Raw genomic sequence first — 18991 nt, forward strand, 5'->3', positions numbered from 1 at the left:
GGTAAAAGCAAAGCTGTACAGACAAAATCACACAGAAAACTATACACATATACACTCACAAAAAAAGAAAAAGGGAAATATATATATATATCATTGCTCCCAAAGTCCACCTCCTCAATTTTGGGATGATTTGTTGTCTATTCAGGTATTCCACAGATGCAGGGTACATCAAGTTGATTGTGGAGATTTAATCCACAGCTCCTGAGCCTGCTCGAGAGATTTCCCTTTGTCTTCTTTGTTGGCACAGCTCCTGGTGTTCGGCTTTGCATTTGGCCCTGCCTCTGTGTATAGGTCGCCTGAGGGCATCTGTTCTTCGTTAAGACAGGACAGGGTTAAAGGAGCAGCTGCCTCAGGGGCTCTGGCCGGTGGGGGTGGGGGTATGGAATACAGGGCGAGTCTGTGGCAGCAGAGGCCACCATGAAGTTGCACCAGCCTGAGGCATGCCGTGTGTTCTCCCGGGGAAGTTGTCCCTGGATCATGGAACCCTGGCAGTGGCAGGCTGCACAAGCTCCCAGAACGGGAGGTGTGGATAGTGACCTGTGCTTGCACATAGGTATCTCAGTGGTTGCAGTAGCAGCCTTAACATCTCATGCCTGTCTCTGGGGTCTGCGCTGATAGCCGCAGTTCGCGCCCATCTCTGGAGCACCTTTAAGTGACACTCTTAATACCCCCTCCTCACACACCAGGAAACAAAGAGGCAAGGAAAAGTCTTGCCTCTTCGGCAGCTCCAGACTTTTTCCCAGACTCCCTCCCGGCTAGCTGTGGTGCACTAGCCCCCTTCAGGCTGTGTTCACACAGCCTACCCCAGTCCTCTCCCTGGGATCTGACCTCAGAAGCCAGAGCCTCAGCTCCCCGCCCCCACCCATCCCGGCTGGTGAACAGACAAGCCTCTCGGGCAGGTGAGTGCTGGTCGGCACTGATCCTCTCTGCAGGAATCTCTGCTTTGCCCTCTGCACCCCTGTTGCTGCGCTCTCCTCTATGGCTCCGAAGCTTCCCCCCTCTGCCATCCGCAGTCTCTGCCCACGAGACTAGGGGCTTTCTAGTGTGTGGAAACCTTTCCTCCTTCACAACTCCCTCCCACTGGTGCAGGTCCCGTCCCTATTCTTTTGTCTCTACTTTTTCTTTTTCTTTTTCCCTACCCAGGTACGTGGAGAGTTTCTTGCCTTTTGGGAGGTCTGAGGCCTTCTGCCAGCGTTCAGTAGGTGCTCTGTATGAGTTCTTCCACATGTAGATGTATTTCTGATGTACTTGTGGGGAGGAAGGTGATCTCCACATCTTACTCTTCTGCCATCTTGAAGCTCTCCCCGATTACAGTGTCTTTATGATAAGTCTTGAAGTCAGGTAGTGTCAGTTCTCCAATGTCGTTCTTGTCCTTCAATATTCTGTTGGCTATTCTGGGTCTTTTGTTTCTCCATATAAATGTTAGAATCAATTTGGCATTTGCCGAGATTTTGATTGGGACTGTGTTGAATCTATAGTTCAAATTAGGAATAATCTGTATCTTGACAACACTGAGGTTTCTCATCCACAAACATGGGATATCTCTACAATTATTTCTTCTTTGATTTCTCACATCAGAGTTCTGTTATTATCCTCCTATAGATCTTGTACATATTTTGATAGTTGCTAACCTAAGTATTTCATTTTTTGAGGTTCTAATGTAAATGGTATTGTGTTTTTAATTTCATATTCCACCTGTTCCTTGTTAATATATAGGGAAGTGATTGACTTCTGTATGCTAACACTGTATCCTGCAAACTTGCTATAACTGTTTATTAGTTCCAAGAATTTTTGGTTGATTCTCTTGGATCAACAACCATGTCATCTGTAAACAGAGACAGTTTTATTTCTTCATTCCCAATCTGTACATATTTCATTTCTTTTTCTTACCTTGTTTCATTAGCTAAGATTGCCAGTATTATGTTGATAAGCATTGGTAAAGGCAGATATCCTTCTCTTGCTCCTGATCTTAGTGGGAAAGTTATGAGTTTCTCACAACTAAGGATGATGTTAGCTATAAGTTTTTTGTAGATATCTTTTATCAGGTTGAGGAAATTCCCCTTTATTCCTCGTTTACTGAGAACCAACCCAACTTGTGTTGGATTTTGTCAAATGCTTTTTCTGCATCTATTCATATGCTCATGTAATTTTTCTTTTTTAATTTCCTGATATAATGGATTCCATTATTTGATTTTCAAATATCGAACCAGCCTTTCACACCTGAAAAAAATTCCACTTGGTAAAAGTGTATAAATTCTTTTTCTACATTGTTGGATTTTATTTCTTCATAGTTTATTAAGGATTTTTGCATCTATGTTCATGATAGATATTGGTCTGTTGTTTCCTTTTCTTCTAATATCTTTGTGTGCGTTTGGTGTTAGGTAATGCTGGCCTCACAGAATGGAGTGAGGAAGCTCCTCTCTGTTTCTTTTTCTGAAATAGTTTGTAGAGAATTGGTATAACTTCTTCCTTAAATGTTTAATAGAATTCACCAATGAAGCCATCTGAGTCTGGAGCCATCTGAGCCTGGCGCTTTCTGTTTTGGAAGGTTATTTATTGATTCAATTACTTTAATAGATATGTGCCTACTGATTGTTTATTTCTTCTTATGTGAGTTTTAGCAGACTGCGTCCTTCAAGGCTTTGGACTATTTCTCCCAGGTTATCAAACTTATGGACATAGAGGGGTTTTTTTGTTTTTTGTTTTTTAACGTTTTTATTGGAACATAATTGCTTTACAATGATGTGTTGGTTTCTGCTTTTTAATGAAGTGAATCAATTATACATATACATATACCCCCATATCTCTTCCCTCTTGCATCTCCCTCCCTCCCACCCTCCCTATTCCACCCTTCTAGCTGGTCACAAAGCACTGAGCTGATCTCCCTGTGCTATGTGACTGCTTCCCACTAGCTATCTATTTTACATTTGGTAGTGTATATATATCTATATATACACTACCACTCTCTCACTTTGTAACAATTTACCCTTCCCCCTCCCCATATCCTCAGGTCCATTTTCTAGTAGGTCTTCATCTTTATTCCCATCTTGCCCCTAGGTTCTTCATGACCTCTTTTTTTTATTTTTGCGGTACGCGGGCCTCTCACTGCTGTGGCCTCTCCCATTGCGGAGCACAGGCTCCAGATGCGCAGGCTCAGCGGCCATGGCTCCTGGGCCCAGAAACTCCGCGGCATGTGGGATCCTCCCGGACCGGGGCACGAACCCGTGTCCCCTGCATCGACAGGCAGACTCTCAACCACTGTGCCACCAGGGAAGCCCTAAATGACTCTTTTTGAATTAGGACATAGAGTTTTTAAAAAGTGGTCCTTCATTATCCTTTTAATATCCATGGGATATGTACCTTTCACTTCTGATATTAGTAATTTGTACCCACACTGGGTTTTTGTTAGCCTGGCTAGAGGCTTACTAATTTTATTCTTCTCAAAGAAACAGATTTTGGTTTTGTTGACTTTATTAGTTTCATGTTTTCATTTTCATTGAGTTCTGCTCTAATTTTCATTATTTCTTTTCTTCTGTGTACTTTGGATTCAATTTGCTCTTCTTTTTCTACTGTCCTAAGGTGGAAGCTCAGATGACAGATTTTAGATCTTTCTTCTTTTCCAACAAATGCATTCAATGCTATAAATTTCCTTCTAAGCACTGCTTTTGTTGTATCCCACAAATTTTGATAAGTTTTGTTTTCAGGTTCGTTTCGTTCAAAATATCTTTAAATTTTTCTTGAGATTTCTTCCTTGATCCACGTGTTATTTAGAAGTGTGCTGCTTAATCTTCAAGTATTTGGGGATTTTCCAGCTATCTTTCTGTTACTGATTTCTAGTTTAATTCCACTGTGGTCTCAGAGAAGACACTGTATCAACTCCATTTTTTAAAATTTGTTAAGGTATGATTTATGACCTAGAATGTGGTCTATCTTGTTGAATCATCCAATGTGAGCTTGAGAAGAATGTGTATTCTCCTGCTGTTGGATGAAGTAGTCTATAGATGTTCCTTACATCTAGTTGATTGATGATATTATTAAGTTCAACTCTGTTCTTACTGATTTTCTGCCTGCTGCATCTGTCCATTTCTGATGGGGCGGTGGGGAGGATGCTGAATTCTCCAACTATAATAGAGGTTCATCCATTTCTCCTTACAATTCTAACACTTTTTGTACTTCTATCAGTATTTTGATGCTATGTTGTTAGGCACATACATGTTAAGGATTACAGTGTCTTCCTGGAGAACTGACCCCTTCAACATTATGTAATTCCCCTCTTTATCCCTGATAAATTTCTTTACTTTGAAGTCTGTCCTGTCTGCAATTAATATAGCTACTCCCACTTTCTTTTGATTAGGGTTAGTATGGTATATCTTTCTCTATCCATTTACTATTAATCTATATGTGTCTTTATATATAAAGTGGTTTTCTTGTAGACAACATACAGTTGTGTCTTGTTTTTTTATCCAGTCTGATAATATCTGTCTTTTAATTGGTTCATTAAGACCACTGACCTTCAAAGTAATTATTGATATACTTGGATTAGAATCTACCATATTTGTTACTGTTTCCTATTTGTTACCCTTATTAGTTGTTCCAATTTTTGTCTTCCACTATTTTTCTGTCTTTGTTGTTTTAACTGAGTACTTTATGTGATTCTATTCTCTATCATTTCTTAGCATACTAGGTATACTTTTTTCTGCTTTTTTTAGTGGCTGCCCTAGAGTTTGCAACATACATTTATAACTAATCCACTCCTACTTTCAAATAACACTATACCACTTCATGCATAGTGTAAATACCTTACAATAACAAAATAATCCTAATTCCTCATTCCCAAGTATTATGGCTGTCTTTCATTTCACTTATATATAAGCATACATAAAAATATGTACACACACACAGGATATATACATGAGTGTACATAATCAAATACATTGTTGCTATTATCGTTTTCAATAAACCATTATCCATTAAATCAATTAAGAATGAGAAAAATAAAAGTTTTCATTTTATCTTCACTCATTCTTTCCCCAATGCTCTTTCTTTGTCTATGTAGATCCAAGTTTCTGACCTATATCATACTTTCCTTCTCAGTCTATTGGCAACAAATTCCATCAATTTTTGTTTGTCTGACAAAGACTTTATTTCTCCTTCACTTTTGAGGGATATTTTCACAGGGTTCAGAATTCTAGGTTTATGAGGGGTTTTTTCATCATTCATTCTGCTTGGTGTTCTCTGAGCTTCCTGGATCTGTCATTTGGTGTCTGACATTAATTTCAGGAAATTCTCAGTCATTATTGTTTCAAAATTTTCTTCTATTCCTCAGTCCCTTTCTTCTCCTTCTGGTATTCCCATTATATGTATGTTACACCTTTTGTAGTGGTCCCAAAATTCTTGAATATGCTGTTTACTTTTTTTTTCAGTCTTTGTTCTCTTTGCTTTTCACTTTTAGAGATTTCTATTGATATAAACTCAAGTTCAGAGATTCTTTCTTCAGTTGTGTTCAGTCTCCTAATAAGCCCATCAAAGTCATTCTTCATTTCTGTCATAATGTTACTGAACTCTAGAATGTCTTCTTGGTCCTTGCTTAGGATTTCTATCTTTCTGCTTACATTGCCCGTCTGTTCTTGTATGCTGTCTACTTTACTCATTAGAGCTCTTAGCACATTATTAATAGTTGCTTTAAATTCCCAGTCTGATAATTCCAAGATCCCTGTCATGTCTGGTTCTGATGCTTGCTCTGTCTCTTCCAATTGTGTTTCCTGCCTCTTGGTATGCCTTGTCTCTTTCTTCTTGATTGCCAGGTATAATGTACTGGGTAAAAGGAACTGAGGTAAACAGGACTGTACTAATGTGGTGCTAAGTTGGCAAGGAAGGAGAAGCATTTTGTAGCCCTCTGATTAGGTCTTGGTCTTTCACTGAGCCTGTACCTCTGGACCATGAACTTCACATGTACTTCTCAGTCTCCACCCCACCTTACATGGGACAGGATGGCTAGAGTGAGCTGGAGTTGGGTATTTCCCTTCCCCCAGGTCAGTTAGGTTCTGGCTAAACAGTTTGTCCTGACGACTGACCTTGTTAAAAACAGAATGCTCTAGCATATGTCAAAATTATTCCTTTTCCTCTGCCACTACAAGGATCATGAGATTTTTTTTTTGTTTCCTATATTCTCTGTGAGAACCTCATAGGGATTTGGGAGGTAAAATTCACAAGTGTGAAGGCCCCTCAATGAGTGAGTCCTCCTGGAGTTTGTAATCCTCAGAAATGTCCACACTGAACTTCCAGAATTTGTCAGTTACATTTCAGGTTTTTCTACAACCAACAATGGTTCCCGAGACCGCTGCTGTTCTGATAAGTTGTGATTCTCTGTATTTGCTTGTCAGTCTCTCCAATTGGTGGGGGGGTGGGGGGGCAGTCATCTGCTCTGTGACCTACTTTCTCTAACGGATCTAAAAAGAGTTGTTGATTTTTCAGTTTGTTCAGCTTTTTACTTGTTGTTAGGATGGAGGGACAACTTCCAAACTTCTTACATGCTGGTCTGGAAACTAGAAGTCTTAACTTTTGAACTTGCTAAACAACCAATTCACTATTCAGCAAACTGGCAATTTTTTAGGGGGTGGGAGGGCTATGTTGGGTCTTCATTGCTGCACGCAGGCTTTCTCTAGTTGTGTCCAGAGGGGACTACTCTTTGTTGCAGTGCACTGGCTTCCCATTGTGGTGGCTTCTCTAGTTGCAGAGCACGGGCTCTAGGCACGCAGGCTTCAGTAGCAGCACGCAGGCTCGGTAGTTGTGGCTCACGGGCTCTAGAGCACAGGCTCAGTAGTTGTGGCACATGGGCTTAGCTGCTCCGTGGCATGTGGGATCTTCCCGGACCAGGGATCGAACCTGTGCCCCTGCATTGGTAGGCAGCTTCTAAACCACTGCACCACCAGGGAAGTCCCAAACAAGCAAATTAATAGCAAAAAGCAAGAATTTATCCTACCTTACACCTCATGGCAACCAAATAGTTGATACAGGAAAAATTTTTATTGAAAAACTCCAGCTAACAATTGCATCAGAAATGACAGAAGTAAACTATTGCCATTTTACAACCTCCACTGAGCTAATGGATCTAAGCAGTGAATATGAAGTGTTGCTAAAACTATTAGGTGAAAGGCTGAAAAGAAACTTTTTTAATAGATTGAGCAGGCTGGCAACACTGGAATCTATTAGTCAAGTTTAACATCAGAAGAAGATAAACAAGCAGACATTATATACCTCTTGATATGAAACAACAGGAAGTCTATACCAGCACCTATGATGTATTCTTGCCCAAAATAAACAGCCAAAATCTTATAAAGCCTCTAGATCTAACTTCCAGTTTGCAAGAAAATTGGACGATGAAGGAATATGTGAAACTGCATCACAAGCTGCTAACAGCAAAATCCAAAATGAAGGAATTAAATGCTACAGAATAAACTACCCAGTTTCTCCCACAAATAAATGGCATTTTAAAAGTGGGGTGGTGAGGGGAACCTAGAGATTAAGAGATTATTCAAATGCAACATATGAGCCAGGTTTGGATCATGATTCAAATGAAACAACTGTAAAAAAAACATTTAACAATCATTTGAGCATAGTCAGGATAATTAATAATATTAAGGAATTATTGTTATTTTAGGTGGTTAATGATAACATAGTTTTTTTAAAAAGAGTACTTATTTTAGCAATATATACTAAAATATTTATGGATAAAATAATAACTGGAATTTTCTTTAAAATTTTCCAGTGTAGAAGAAAAGTAGGTGAGAGTATAGATGAAAAAAAAAGAAAGAAAATATTGACTATGTGGATGGATAGGTCAATGGGAGTTCATTTAACTATTCTCTCTTCTGTACATTTGCAAATTTTCATAACAAAACTCATTGTAAAAAGTTATCCAGAAGAGACAGACTCTGTGAAAAAAATTTAGAAATATTCCAACTAATTTATTTTGCCTATTTCTTATTATATGCATAGAATTAAATGATGCAAATTAATTTTCTAAAAGCCTAAAAGAGCTATTTCAGTGAGTAAAAAATAAAAATTCTAAGTGATAAGAAAGCATTGTATCATCGTTTAATTGGCAGCATTTTTTTCTTTCATGAGAGTATATAAAGTAACAGTATATCTTATAATCAATAATGTTATATATTCAGTAAAAATAAGATACCACTTATTAGAGACACTGAAATCTATTTCTTGCCAGGAAATGGTGACTAAACAATTTTTAAAGTCAAACAAGATAAAGTATTTCAGTGAATTTAAAAATCAAATTAAAGTAAGAATTCCAGAACGAAAAGACAAACCTTGATCATCTCTGCCTCTATCTGCTGATGAACACCTATATAACTCTTCTTCACCTGCTGCTTGTCTTTGATCATCATGGTGAGCCTGTGTAAGGGCCCAGAATTTAGGTCCTCTGCATGTGTCTTCATTATCCTACTAAGTTGTTCCGTCTGCTGAATCATAAGTAGCCAAGACTTTTTAAAAAATAAGAAATAAAATTAGCACTTGTATTAGAGGTTTCCACTTAGCTGTCTTCAGGAACTTTAAATATTTAGTTTTACACAAATTATTACATTAATATAAAAATGGCAGGTTTCTGGCAAACTATGCAAGGAGCTATATGAGTAGTTCATATTTAATATCTTTAAATTCAAGAACAAATGCTTCAAAATTCAGTAATCAGAGACTGCAGAATTCTAGGACAGGATTAAGGGACTCTGAGAAGCCACACTTGCAGTCTTCATTTTACCACTTCTTGTTTGTTTTTCAACACACTGATATATTGCTTCTGCCCAAACCATTCTATTGCCTTAGTAAGGTTAACACTTCCTAATGATCAAATGCAACAGAAATTTACCCATCTTTATTCTTAACCTGTTTCTCTGAGGCATCTGATCCTACTGACTCACTTCTTCCTGAAACCCTCTTTTTTGGTTTCTATGGCTTCTCATCTTCCAACATGCTGGCTTGCCTTCCTCCCTTCCTAAAAATTCCTTCTCAAACTTTATACCTGCTCTTCTTTTGCTGTCTATGTCTTAAATACTTGTATTCTCTACATTTCTATCTTATCTCTTTTCTTAATAAATACCATTAGTTCTCAATGGTTTTTCTAGCCCAACACATTGCCTCAATAGCAGACACACATAATGGTGGGTTTGGGACAAGTGGGCATATGGATACTGCTGGAAGAACAAGTCATCTGTTTTTAGACTTTCTACCTTATTAATACTGAAAGAAAATAAAAGGAATACTCTTCACTACAGGTCTTCAAAATTCTATTCAGAAACAGGTGTTGGAGACTTTCCATGGTCAGAGAGGATCCATGGTAAAGATACAAAAAATAGACAAGGCATAGTGTCAGATATTTCACAAGGGTAATTTTCTACACTATTACCTTTGATCTGTGAATGAACAGAATTTCTGCTTCTGTTAGTAGTCCAAAATAATCCTAAATCAAAATTTAATAGGTATCTAAATCAAAAGTATAGCCTAAAGGAAGCAAATTCTTAGTCAGTCAGAACTCACCAGGGTCTAACTGAGTAATCTTGCTTTTTGATACACTGCAATATGTTTTTTAAAAAAAGTAATCTTTGAGGACATTTCTTTAGGGAAAATGGTCATTTTTAGTTGTGAGATGCTATTATGAACATGTAATAAGATAGATGGCCTATGAACTCATCATATTTACTTTCAAATTCAAAAACCTCAGTACTAAGATGCTCGATACCACAAAGCCATTTAAAACTAATGTAGCTCCTCCATTAAAATATTAAATTTAACAAAGATGAAAACAAGAAAAACTATACAAATGTGGATTAAAAACATAATTTAAATTGCCCTAATAATTCTTGTAGCTTTGCCTTTTTCATTTGATATTTTCACTCTAAAAAATACCATGTTAGAAAAACACTCTATGGCATGTGCAGAATATTAAAGCTACCAAAAATAAAGTGAGAGGAATCTGTTTCTTTCTCAAAAAACAAATATTCTCTATCTTCAAAAAGCAAACACTCTCTAAGTGCTTTGTAGCAATAAATTTTTGTGATTCTATGTAGGAGTCCTTGCAGCCTAGGGAGAAGACTTCTTAGAAGCTAACATTAAAGATCACACAACTAGGTCAGATTGCCCTTCACCTCCCAGGAGGGCACATCTCATCCTGTCTAATAGCCCTGTTAACTGCAGTCACTGTGCAAAGTCAAAACCTCCCAAGGTATATATTATCACCCCAACTGTCAACCCCATATTGCCCTCAACATCTCCTATTCTGACCCAGGACACTATCTATAGAATCCTGTACTCTCAAGAACTCTTGCTCTATGATTAGAAAACTCCTTATACTTCTTATCAGAACTTTCCATTTGTCTTCTATCTGTAACAAAAACCTGGCTTGATCCTACTAAAAACAACCTAATACTGCTAATAAATATGCCCTCTCTTCCTAGAAGTCTCTGTTCTTCTGAAGCTCAAGTCACCCTTGCACATGAACAATCCATCAGAAACTCCTTCTGATTCTCCCTCCAAAGTCTACCACAAATCTACCCACTTCTCTTCATATTCACTGCCACCCCTTTTGGAAGATATGATTATCTCTGGCTTAGACTGTTGCAGCACCTCCTAATTGGTGTCCTCTCTTCTACTCATGCTCCTTTCCAAACCATTCTCCTTAAAGTAGCAAAAGAAATTGTCATCTCCTGCATAAAATCCTACACTGGCTTTCCTTTTCATTTAAAGAAAAATCCAAACTTCCTTCTAAGACCTATAGTGTCTCAGATTATGTGTCCTCTGTCTATCTTTTCAACTTCTGTTTTGCCATTATCTACCCAGCTAAATAACTTCTAGTAGCACTGGTCTTCCTTTAATTTCCTAAACATTCTCTCTTCCTGGGAGCTCATCCTCTCTTTCACATAGCAAGATCCACCTCTTCCTTTAGGAATCAGCTAAATCTCATGTAGGTCTAATGCTTGCTATTCTTTATCTTAGCACTTAAAACAACTATTTATTTGTATGTATACTATTTTTTTTAATGTCTCCCCAACTACAATGGAAGCTCCATGAGGGTAGTACTGTGTCTCTGTGTTCACTATTTTAGGTATTCACTGTGATGCCTAAAATAATAGCTACTAAATATTCTTTGAAAGAAGGAAGGGAGAAAGGGAGGGAAAGAGGAACAAATGTAGAATAAAACCATTAAGTGAAAATATGCCATTAAAAGATTTTTTTAATTGTTTCAAACTGGAATTAGATAGCGTAGAACAATGCCAATTATGATGAGGAAGGAAAATTAACAAGTCTATCTTCAACTGATAAAACAACAGAGGGATTAGAGCAGCACACAATGCAATAAGAAGCACTGGCCTAAAAGGAATGAGTGAGTGTGCAAGAAAATGTTTGGGTGGTGTATAACTCGAATTAGACGCATGGCTGGAATATTTCTTAAAAAGAGAGATGAGTAAAATGTTAACAGATGTTTAATAAAGAAACAAACAAACAGAAAAGATGCATTTCAACATTTATAATTAAACTGATATAGCACTTTGCAGATATGGCTCTTTAGTTCAGGCATAGCAGTGGCCAAAGCATAGATAAATTATTTGTTGATTAGGATAATTTGTGGAAGATAATTCCTTATCTGCAGACCATCTCATCTGCAGACCATCTGCAGACATTCAAATTGCTTTATTACACAGAATCCTGCTTAAGGGATTAATAATGTTCCTTATAATGGAATTTTACCAGTAGTCAGAGTCACTGATGCTGAAAGCTACAGACAGGTTAAGAAATAATAAAAAGTGAAAATATCTGAAGTTAATTTTAGAAAAATCTAATCACAGGCAAAGAATATTAACACAATTTGAAAATAAAACCATTGTGGTTAAGTTTACAAAATAGAAAAAAAGTATATTAATTTCTGAGAGAAGAGCTACAAAAATGTGAAAGTAGGAATAATTTAACTATAATAAACTAGACAAAAATCCCAAAGGATACTAACAAAATCAGGAGTGAGCGATGGATAAGAAGTATAAGTATGCTCATTTCCTCACCTTTCATGCATAAGAGTCAATAGACAGCTTTAGTTATAAAATTTGTAAATAAAGAGATACAGATTTAAGCTTATAATTTTTAAGTTTCAAAAGTTAAACAAGTGAATGTTTAGAAAAAAGCAGACTATATAGACTTTCTGAATTACAAAAATAATTTTTAAAGAAAGTTAACATTGTCCACTAGAAAAAGAAAGAAAACAAAAGAAACTTAAAATGATTAAAATTAAAAATAAGCTGCAAAATAAAAATTATACTAAACACATCTGTTAAATATTATACGTAAACTTTATGTGTTAAACATCTATGAAAAGGAAAACATTATCAAATCAGAAGGGAAAAAACTTCACTATACACAAAATGAGAAACATCAGTAAAATAAAATAACATGTAACAACAACAGAAAAGATAGGGAAACCCCTCCCCCAGAAAAATATGAACAGTAAGATCCAGTAGTCATTATATTCAAATGATATAAAACTGAATTCTAGACACAAAATATAAAACAAAGAAGGGCACAGTATGTTGCCAAAGAATATCACTCAGAATGAATATATAACTGTTGTGATTCTTTTCATTCCAGAAAACAGTACATCCAAACAGAAAGCAAAAATGGTGGAAAATGCAATGAGAAATCAAAAGTAGTAGGAGAATTAAATACTCATCTCTACCTGTGAGACTAGACTAAAAAAAAATAATAATACAGAGTACCTGAATAAGTAATTTAATAATGAATATGTTTGACCTACTATCATCATATATAAAACTCTATACACTACAGGTCTAAAAATACCTATTTTAAAAGAATATTTTTAAAAATTAGATAATATTGGGCTATAAGAAATTTCATAAATTTCCTCAAAAATAGAAATAGTGCATACTAACCACACTATCTAGCCTCTTTCAAATAAAGGAAAAAATCCTTAACAGAATTTTTTAAAGGAAAAAAATCAAATCATTCCTAAAAAATGCATAGACTAAACAGTTAAGTTTTTAAACTAAAAGAAGACCTAGAAATAACAGTAAACAAAACACTGACCATCAAGCTCCATGATACACAGTTCAATATGCTCAAAGATTCACAAACTTTACACTATTTCTAAGTAAGAAAATTTTAAAATAAATTTATTAAAATACAATTTTAGAACTTAGAAAAGGGAGAACAATATAAAACTAAGGAAAGTACAAAGAAGGAATTGAAAAGAAAAAATGAAAAATATTTATTAATTAGACAAAAATAAAAATAGAAAAAATGTTGACAGCATTAAAAAGGAGAGCTTAACAATAACAAAGGAAATAACAATAACAAAGGAAATAAAGTATATAAAATTGACACTTAGTGAGAACTAACCATAAATTAAGACAAAATTGCAAAAACTGAGAGAAGCATCTGAAAATAAATGAAGTAGCTTTTTTTTTCTTTTAAAGAGAAATGCAAGTTAGCAAAATTGACATTCCAAGAGACTGCATACAGATCATTCCATTTTTTGCTCACAGGTACATTCCCAGCCCTTTACCTGCTGGGACCTGATCTCTGCAAACTGTATTTCCCAGGCTCTCCCTTGCTAACTGGCTTTTGGCTTTATTGGGCAATGGGAGGTACTGGCACAAGGCTGAAGGGCAGGAAGAAGGGAGAAGCCAGGATATATTTCTCTCTCCCTCTCAGATTCTTTCTTTCCTCTGTCTCTCTGCTTGTAATAAGCCCTCCTCCTCCTTTTGTGGCTTCCAGATGGTAGAGGCTCCACATAGTTACTAATCTCTGAGGTGCCTTATCTTTCTCTGTTTGCTCTCAGCTCTTCTAAAACTTTTGAACACATTTACCCCAATTAAATCCTATTTATTGAAGTACCTAGTGTAGGTTCTGTTTTCCTGACTGAATCCTAACTTTTACAGATAGGAAATTCAAAGAGACAAATAACCATGGAATACATGGTTATCATAAATCAATTATCAATAAAATACCTCTAATAAAGTACAAAGCTCAAACATTTTTTCCTAATGAATAATTTCAAACCTTATGAATCAGATGCCTTTGGTATTACCTAAATTGTTTCTAAGAATGGAGACTGAAAACAAAGTTCCGAAAATCACCATAACACAGATAACAAAAAATGATGAAGATACTACAAAATTAAATTCATTTATAAATACCAATGCAAAAGTCTTAAGTAAAATATTAATTGTGCAAAATTGCCCATTAAAAGAAAAACATCTCATAATCAGTTTAGGAACATTTCAAAAATGAATATTTAATAGTTAAATATAGAAGTATTCCCATATAAGTCAAACACAAACCAAGCTGTTTAATATCAGCAATGTTATTTAACATTATTTCTGATATGCCTCTGAAGATAATGATTTGAAAGGAAAAGTCTTACCCTTTCTAATAATAAAAAAATACAAATGAAGCCATCTGAAATTATTTTTCATGTATCAGATTGACAAAATTAAATAAAACAACCACACACTGTAGGTAAGTGTATATGGGAACAGGCTCTCTAATGCACTGTTAGTGGAAATGTAAATTATTGAAAAACAAATTTGGTAATAGCTACTAAAATTCTAAGTGGGCAAACTTTATACCCAGAAATTCTACTTCTTAGAATTTATCTCACAAAAAATATTTTCACAAGAATTCAGATTTTATTTACAAGGATATTTATCACAATCTTAGAGCAAAAAGAGTTCAATTTAAAAAACTGAAGAAATGAATTATAAAATGATATGCAGCTATTAAAAAAAGTAAAGTAACTGCAAGTGAAATGATACAGAGAAAGCCCAAAATACATAACTAAGTAAAAAAGCCAAACTTCAGAACACTTTATAGAGTACAAAGTTATTTCTATAAGATAAATAAATGTCTTGTGTGGGCATATGCAGAAAAAAAAATACAGAGAAGAAAATTAGGATGACTATACATGAAATGTGGAAAAGATAACAAATTATTTTTGTCTCCTCAAACCTGAAATGCCTTGTAAAAATGTAAATATTAGAACTAATCCAAAATAAAATTATTTCTGTACCAACTCAAATTCCATCCACAAGCTGCTCAAAATACATACACACTGTGACCTAACACCACGATAGCACTTCCAAACATAGGGCTTACTAAAATACGAAACACCAGCCTTTACTGTATCACTCCAAATTTAGGACAGATGCTTCCATGTAATTAAATTGCAGCTCTCATATGGAACAGGGAACAATCATCACACTACAAGCCAAAACTATATCTAAAATAAAATAATACAGAACAAGATGAATTATTTTTTAATCATTACGTGATAGTGTGAAAAAATATAAAACAATATCTACTCAAAGGTAGTAGGAAATATTAGCAGCTCCTCCATAAAGTGGTAAAAACTCACTAGTTTAACTTACTTTGGGGAAATAAAGTCTAAATTAATTTTTAAAAATTAAATGTTAGAATTTTCCACAGAAAATAATTTATTCCATTCAGGTATATACAATAGCAACAGGTATGAAATGTAAAGATCCTATCACACTGCTTATATTTCCATATATTAGTAATTGTAATTAACAAATTAATCATGCATATTATCAGGTACTCAGAAATGAGATGAAGGAAACAAGAAAACACTGGTTTTCTTGATTGACTGATTGATTCCTCTGTACCAGGAACAATGTTAGAAAGAGGAGATAAAATAACCAGCAAAGTAAGGACCTCTTCTGACCATGACATACTTTACTACCTGGAATCAAACTCATCTTCCCATTGAAAACAACTAGAAAATGGGGCATCATGTATGACACTCTTTTCATATATTGGACAGCAGGCAGCACTGGGCTGGAATCCCAAAGAGCAGTGAAAGGCCTAAAACTGCCCCAGTTGTCTTCCTGGAGTTATTTTCTTAAGGGAAGTGCAGGGAGAAAATCAGAGATAAACAGACTTAGAAGTCATAGTAAAAAGTTTGATATATACCAATTACAATGCCCAATCAGAAATTTTAGGCAGGGGACTTGGCCATTACAGGGGTTAAATTAAAAGGTCAAGAAGAAAACTCTCTGGGCCTCACATAGCTTATACTTGTTTACATTTTTTTATTAAAATAATAATGCAAACCCTCACCTGATCTGAATTATCTTAAATTCTAAATATGTAGTCTGATTTCATAAATGCTAATTACGTCTTCCCAGAAGAAAAATAAAATGCTACTGGGAAAATCTTTAAAAATAAGATCAACCAAGATGGAGTAACAGGGACCAAATTTACCCTTCTACCTGAAACAAGCAAAAAATGGACAAAAGATATGGAACAACAGTTTTCAAGACACTGTTTATCAGAACAGTGATCACCAAGAAAAGGAAACAAACAAGGTGAGCCCTACAATTGCCCTGACTTACTGACTTGAGAGACTGCAGCACAGGAAGGAGAAACTGAAGGAGACACCAGCAGAATCCCTGGGGTGAGGAGACAAAGCTGAGAGTCAGGAAAGAGCAAGGCAACTAGAATTCATGGGACAGACTACTGGAGAGGACAGAGGTACACAGAGAGAAGCCCAGAGATCTGCAGCGAGCCCTGCTCCATCCGGGATTCAGCACAACACTCATCAGTGCATGCCCGGGAGAAAACTACAGGAGCTGGGCAAAGAACTGGCTGAAAAGACTAAAGGGAACAGGACCTGGTGTTCACCCGTGGTTGGGAATACTGCCCGTTCCCACCAGCCACATGGAAAAACTCAAAATTTATGGGGCATGGGGTAGAATACTCAACAAAGTTTTACCTTCCTAGTGGGGAGTAATTAGCCCTGGAGTTAACACTGTTCTGGTCCTGCCTAACAAATCTTAAAATCAGAATCCAAAAGATCAAACTCTTTCCAAGTAACGTAACTGTGTCCCCAAACAAAACTCAACAACACATAGCAACACATACTATCAAAAATGAAGCAGAGAGAAAAAAAAAATTTTTTTTAATAAACAGAGTATCACTGAACTTTAGGACTTTTAGAGATCTAATATGTGTATAATTAGAAACATCATAGGAGACAGAGAGGAATAGGGAAAGTATTTGAAGAAATAATGGCTGAAAATATTCAAAACTTGATGAAAATGAAAAATCCACAGATTCAAGAAGCTCAATAAATCCCAGCACAAGAAGCATGAAAACAAAACAAAAAAAACAAAACAAAAACCCCACACTATCAGTACCATATCTGAGTCAAACAGCCTTGCGACATTCAAATGTTTTATAATGATAATATAATAGTTTTCACAAACTGATTACATATATGAAACCCATCAATTCTATAACGCATTTTGATGAGTTTCCGGTTAACTTATTTTTTTCTTACAGCATTTAAAATTTCCTCCCCTGTAAATATAGCAGGAATTGACTAGTCTCCTCTGCATGGTTTATATCCCAGTATCCAGAAATCTCTACAGGTATGATCTCATCTGGTGGAGATTTGCAAAGAACCAAAGGACTGAGTTTACTTAGTGAGTGAGCAAGAAATGGATCATCTGAGTTAAATATGTCCTTTAATTTCAGGGGATTTCGGCTTCTCTAATTAAGCCTTTCTAACAATGAAACGGTTGAGGGACTTTCCTCGTGGCACAGTGGTTAAGAATCTGCCTGCCCATGCAGGGGACATGGGTTCAATCCCTGGTCTGGGAAGATCCCACATGCTGCAGAGCAACTAAGCCTGTGCGCCACAACTACTGAGCCTGTGCTCTAGAACTGAGCCTGCGTGCCACAACTACTGAAGCCACCATGCCTAGAACCCGTGCTCTACAACAAGAGAAGCCACCGCAATGAGAAGCCCGCACACTGCAACAAAGAGAAGCCCCTGCTTGCCGCAACTAGAGAAAGCCTGTGCACAGCAACGAAGACCCAATGCAGCCAAAAATAAATAAATTAAAAATAAATTTATTAAAAAAGAAAGGGTTGAAACTTTTTAGACCCCGTTATTCAAGTACTATAAATTCTCAGATTATCAAACACTAACATCACAATCAAAACAAATCCTGAATAAAAATACTATGTAGACAAAAAAAAATTACTAAATATTTTTAAATAAAATAGAATCAATATAATCAAAGTCAATATCTGGGTTCTAAAGAGTGGTACCAAATATACTGAGCCACATCATCTCAGTCATTGCCCAATCTCAGCAGTAAGAAGAAAGCCATTATGACTACCAGAATATTGCTACTGCTACCAAAAAAGTGTAAGTCTAAATATCTAAACAGGGGGACGGCTTGAAGATGGCGGAAGAGTAAGACGTGGAGATCGCCTTCCTCCCCACGGATACACCAGAAATACATCTACACGTGGAACAACTCCTACAGAACACCTACTGAAGGCTGGCAGAAGATCTCAGACCTCCCAAAAGGCAAGAAACTCCCCACGTACCTGGGTAGGGCAAAAGAAAAAAAGAAAAAACAGAGACAAAAGAATAAGGACGGCACCTGCACCAGTGGGAGGGAGCTGTGAAGGAGGAAAAGTTTCCACACACTAGGAAGCCCCTTCGTGGGCGGAGACTGCGGGAGGCGGAAGGGGGAGCTTCGTGACCGCGGAGGAGTGCACAGCGACAGGTGCGGAGGGCAAAGCGGGTAGATTCCCGCCTAGAGGATCGGTGCCGACCGGCACTCAACAGCCCGAGAGGCTTGTCTGCTCACCCGCCGGGGCAGGCGGGGCTGCGAGCTGAGGCTCGGGTTTCGGGTTCAGACGGAGCGCAGGGAGAGGACTGGGGTGGGCGGCTTGAACATACCCTGAAGGGATTAGTGCACCACGGCTAGCCGGGAGGGAGTCCGGGGAAAAGTCTGCACCTGCCGAAGAGGCAAGAGACTTTTTCTTCCCTCTTTGTTTCCTGGTGCGCGAGGAGAGGGGTTTAAGAGCGCTGCTTAAAGGAGCTCCAGGCACGGGCGCGAGCCGCGGGTAAAAGCGCGAACCCCAGAGACGGGCG

At 36.9% G+C, this 18991-nt stretch overlaps 1 protein-coding gene across 2 annotated transcripts in view; it reads right to left on the minus strand.

Annotated features, from left to right (window-relative positions):
* The window catches only part of FER (FER tyrosine kinase), a 457217-nt gene that overhangs the window by 370352 nt on the left and 67874 nt on the right, over nucleotides 1-18991 (minus strand). For both annotated transcript variants that reach the window (XM_024743363.1, XM_024743364.1), the window contains one exon: nucleotides 8328-8501. In XM_024743363.1, coding sequence (XP_024599131.1) covers nucleotides 8328-8501 — 174 coding nt within the window. The remainder of the gene's footprint in view (nucleotides 1-8327; nucleotides 8502-18991) is intronic.

The sequence above is a fragment of the Neophocaena asiaeorientalis genome, unplaced genomic scaffold (genome assembly GCF_003031525.2).
Source record: "Neophocaena asiaeorientalis asiaeorientalis breed wild unplaced genomic scaffold, Neophocaena_asiaeorientalis_V1.1 scaffold26, whole genome shotgun sequence".
In the NCBI taxonomy this organism is placed as follows: domain Eukaryota; kingdom Metazoa; phylum Chordata; class Mammalia; order Artiodactyla; family Phocoenidae; genus Neophocaena; species Neophocaena asiaeorientalis.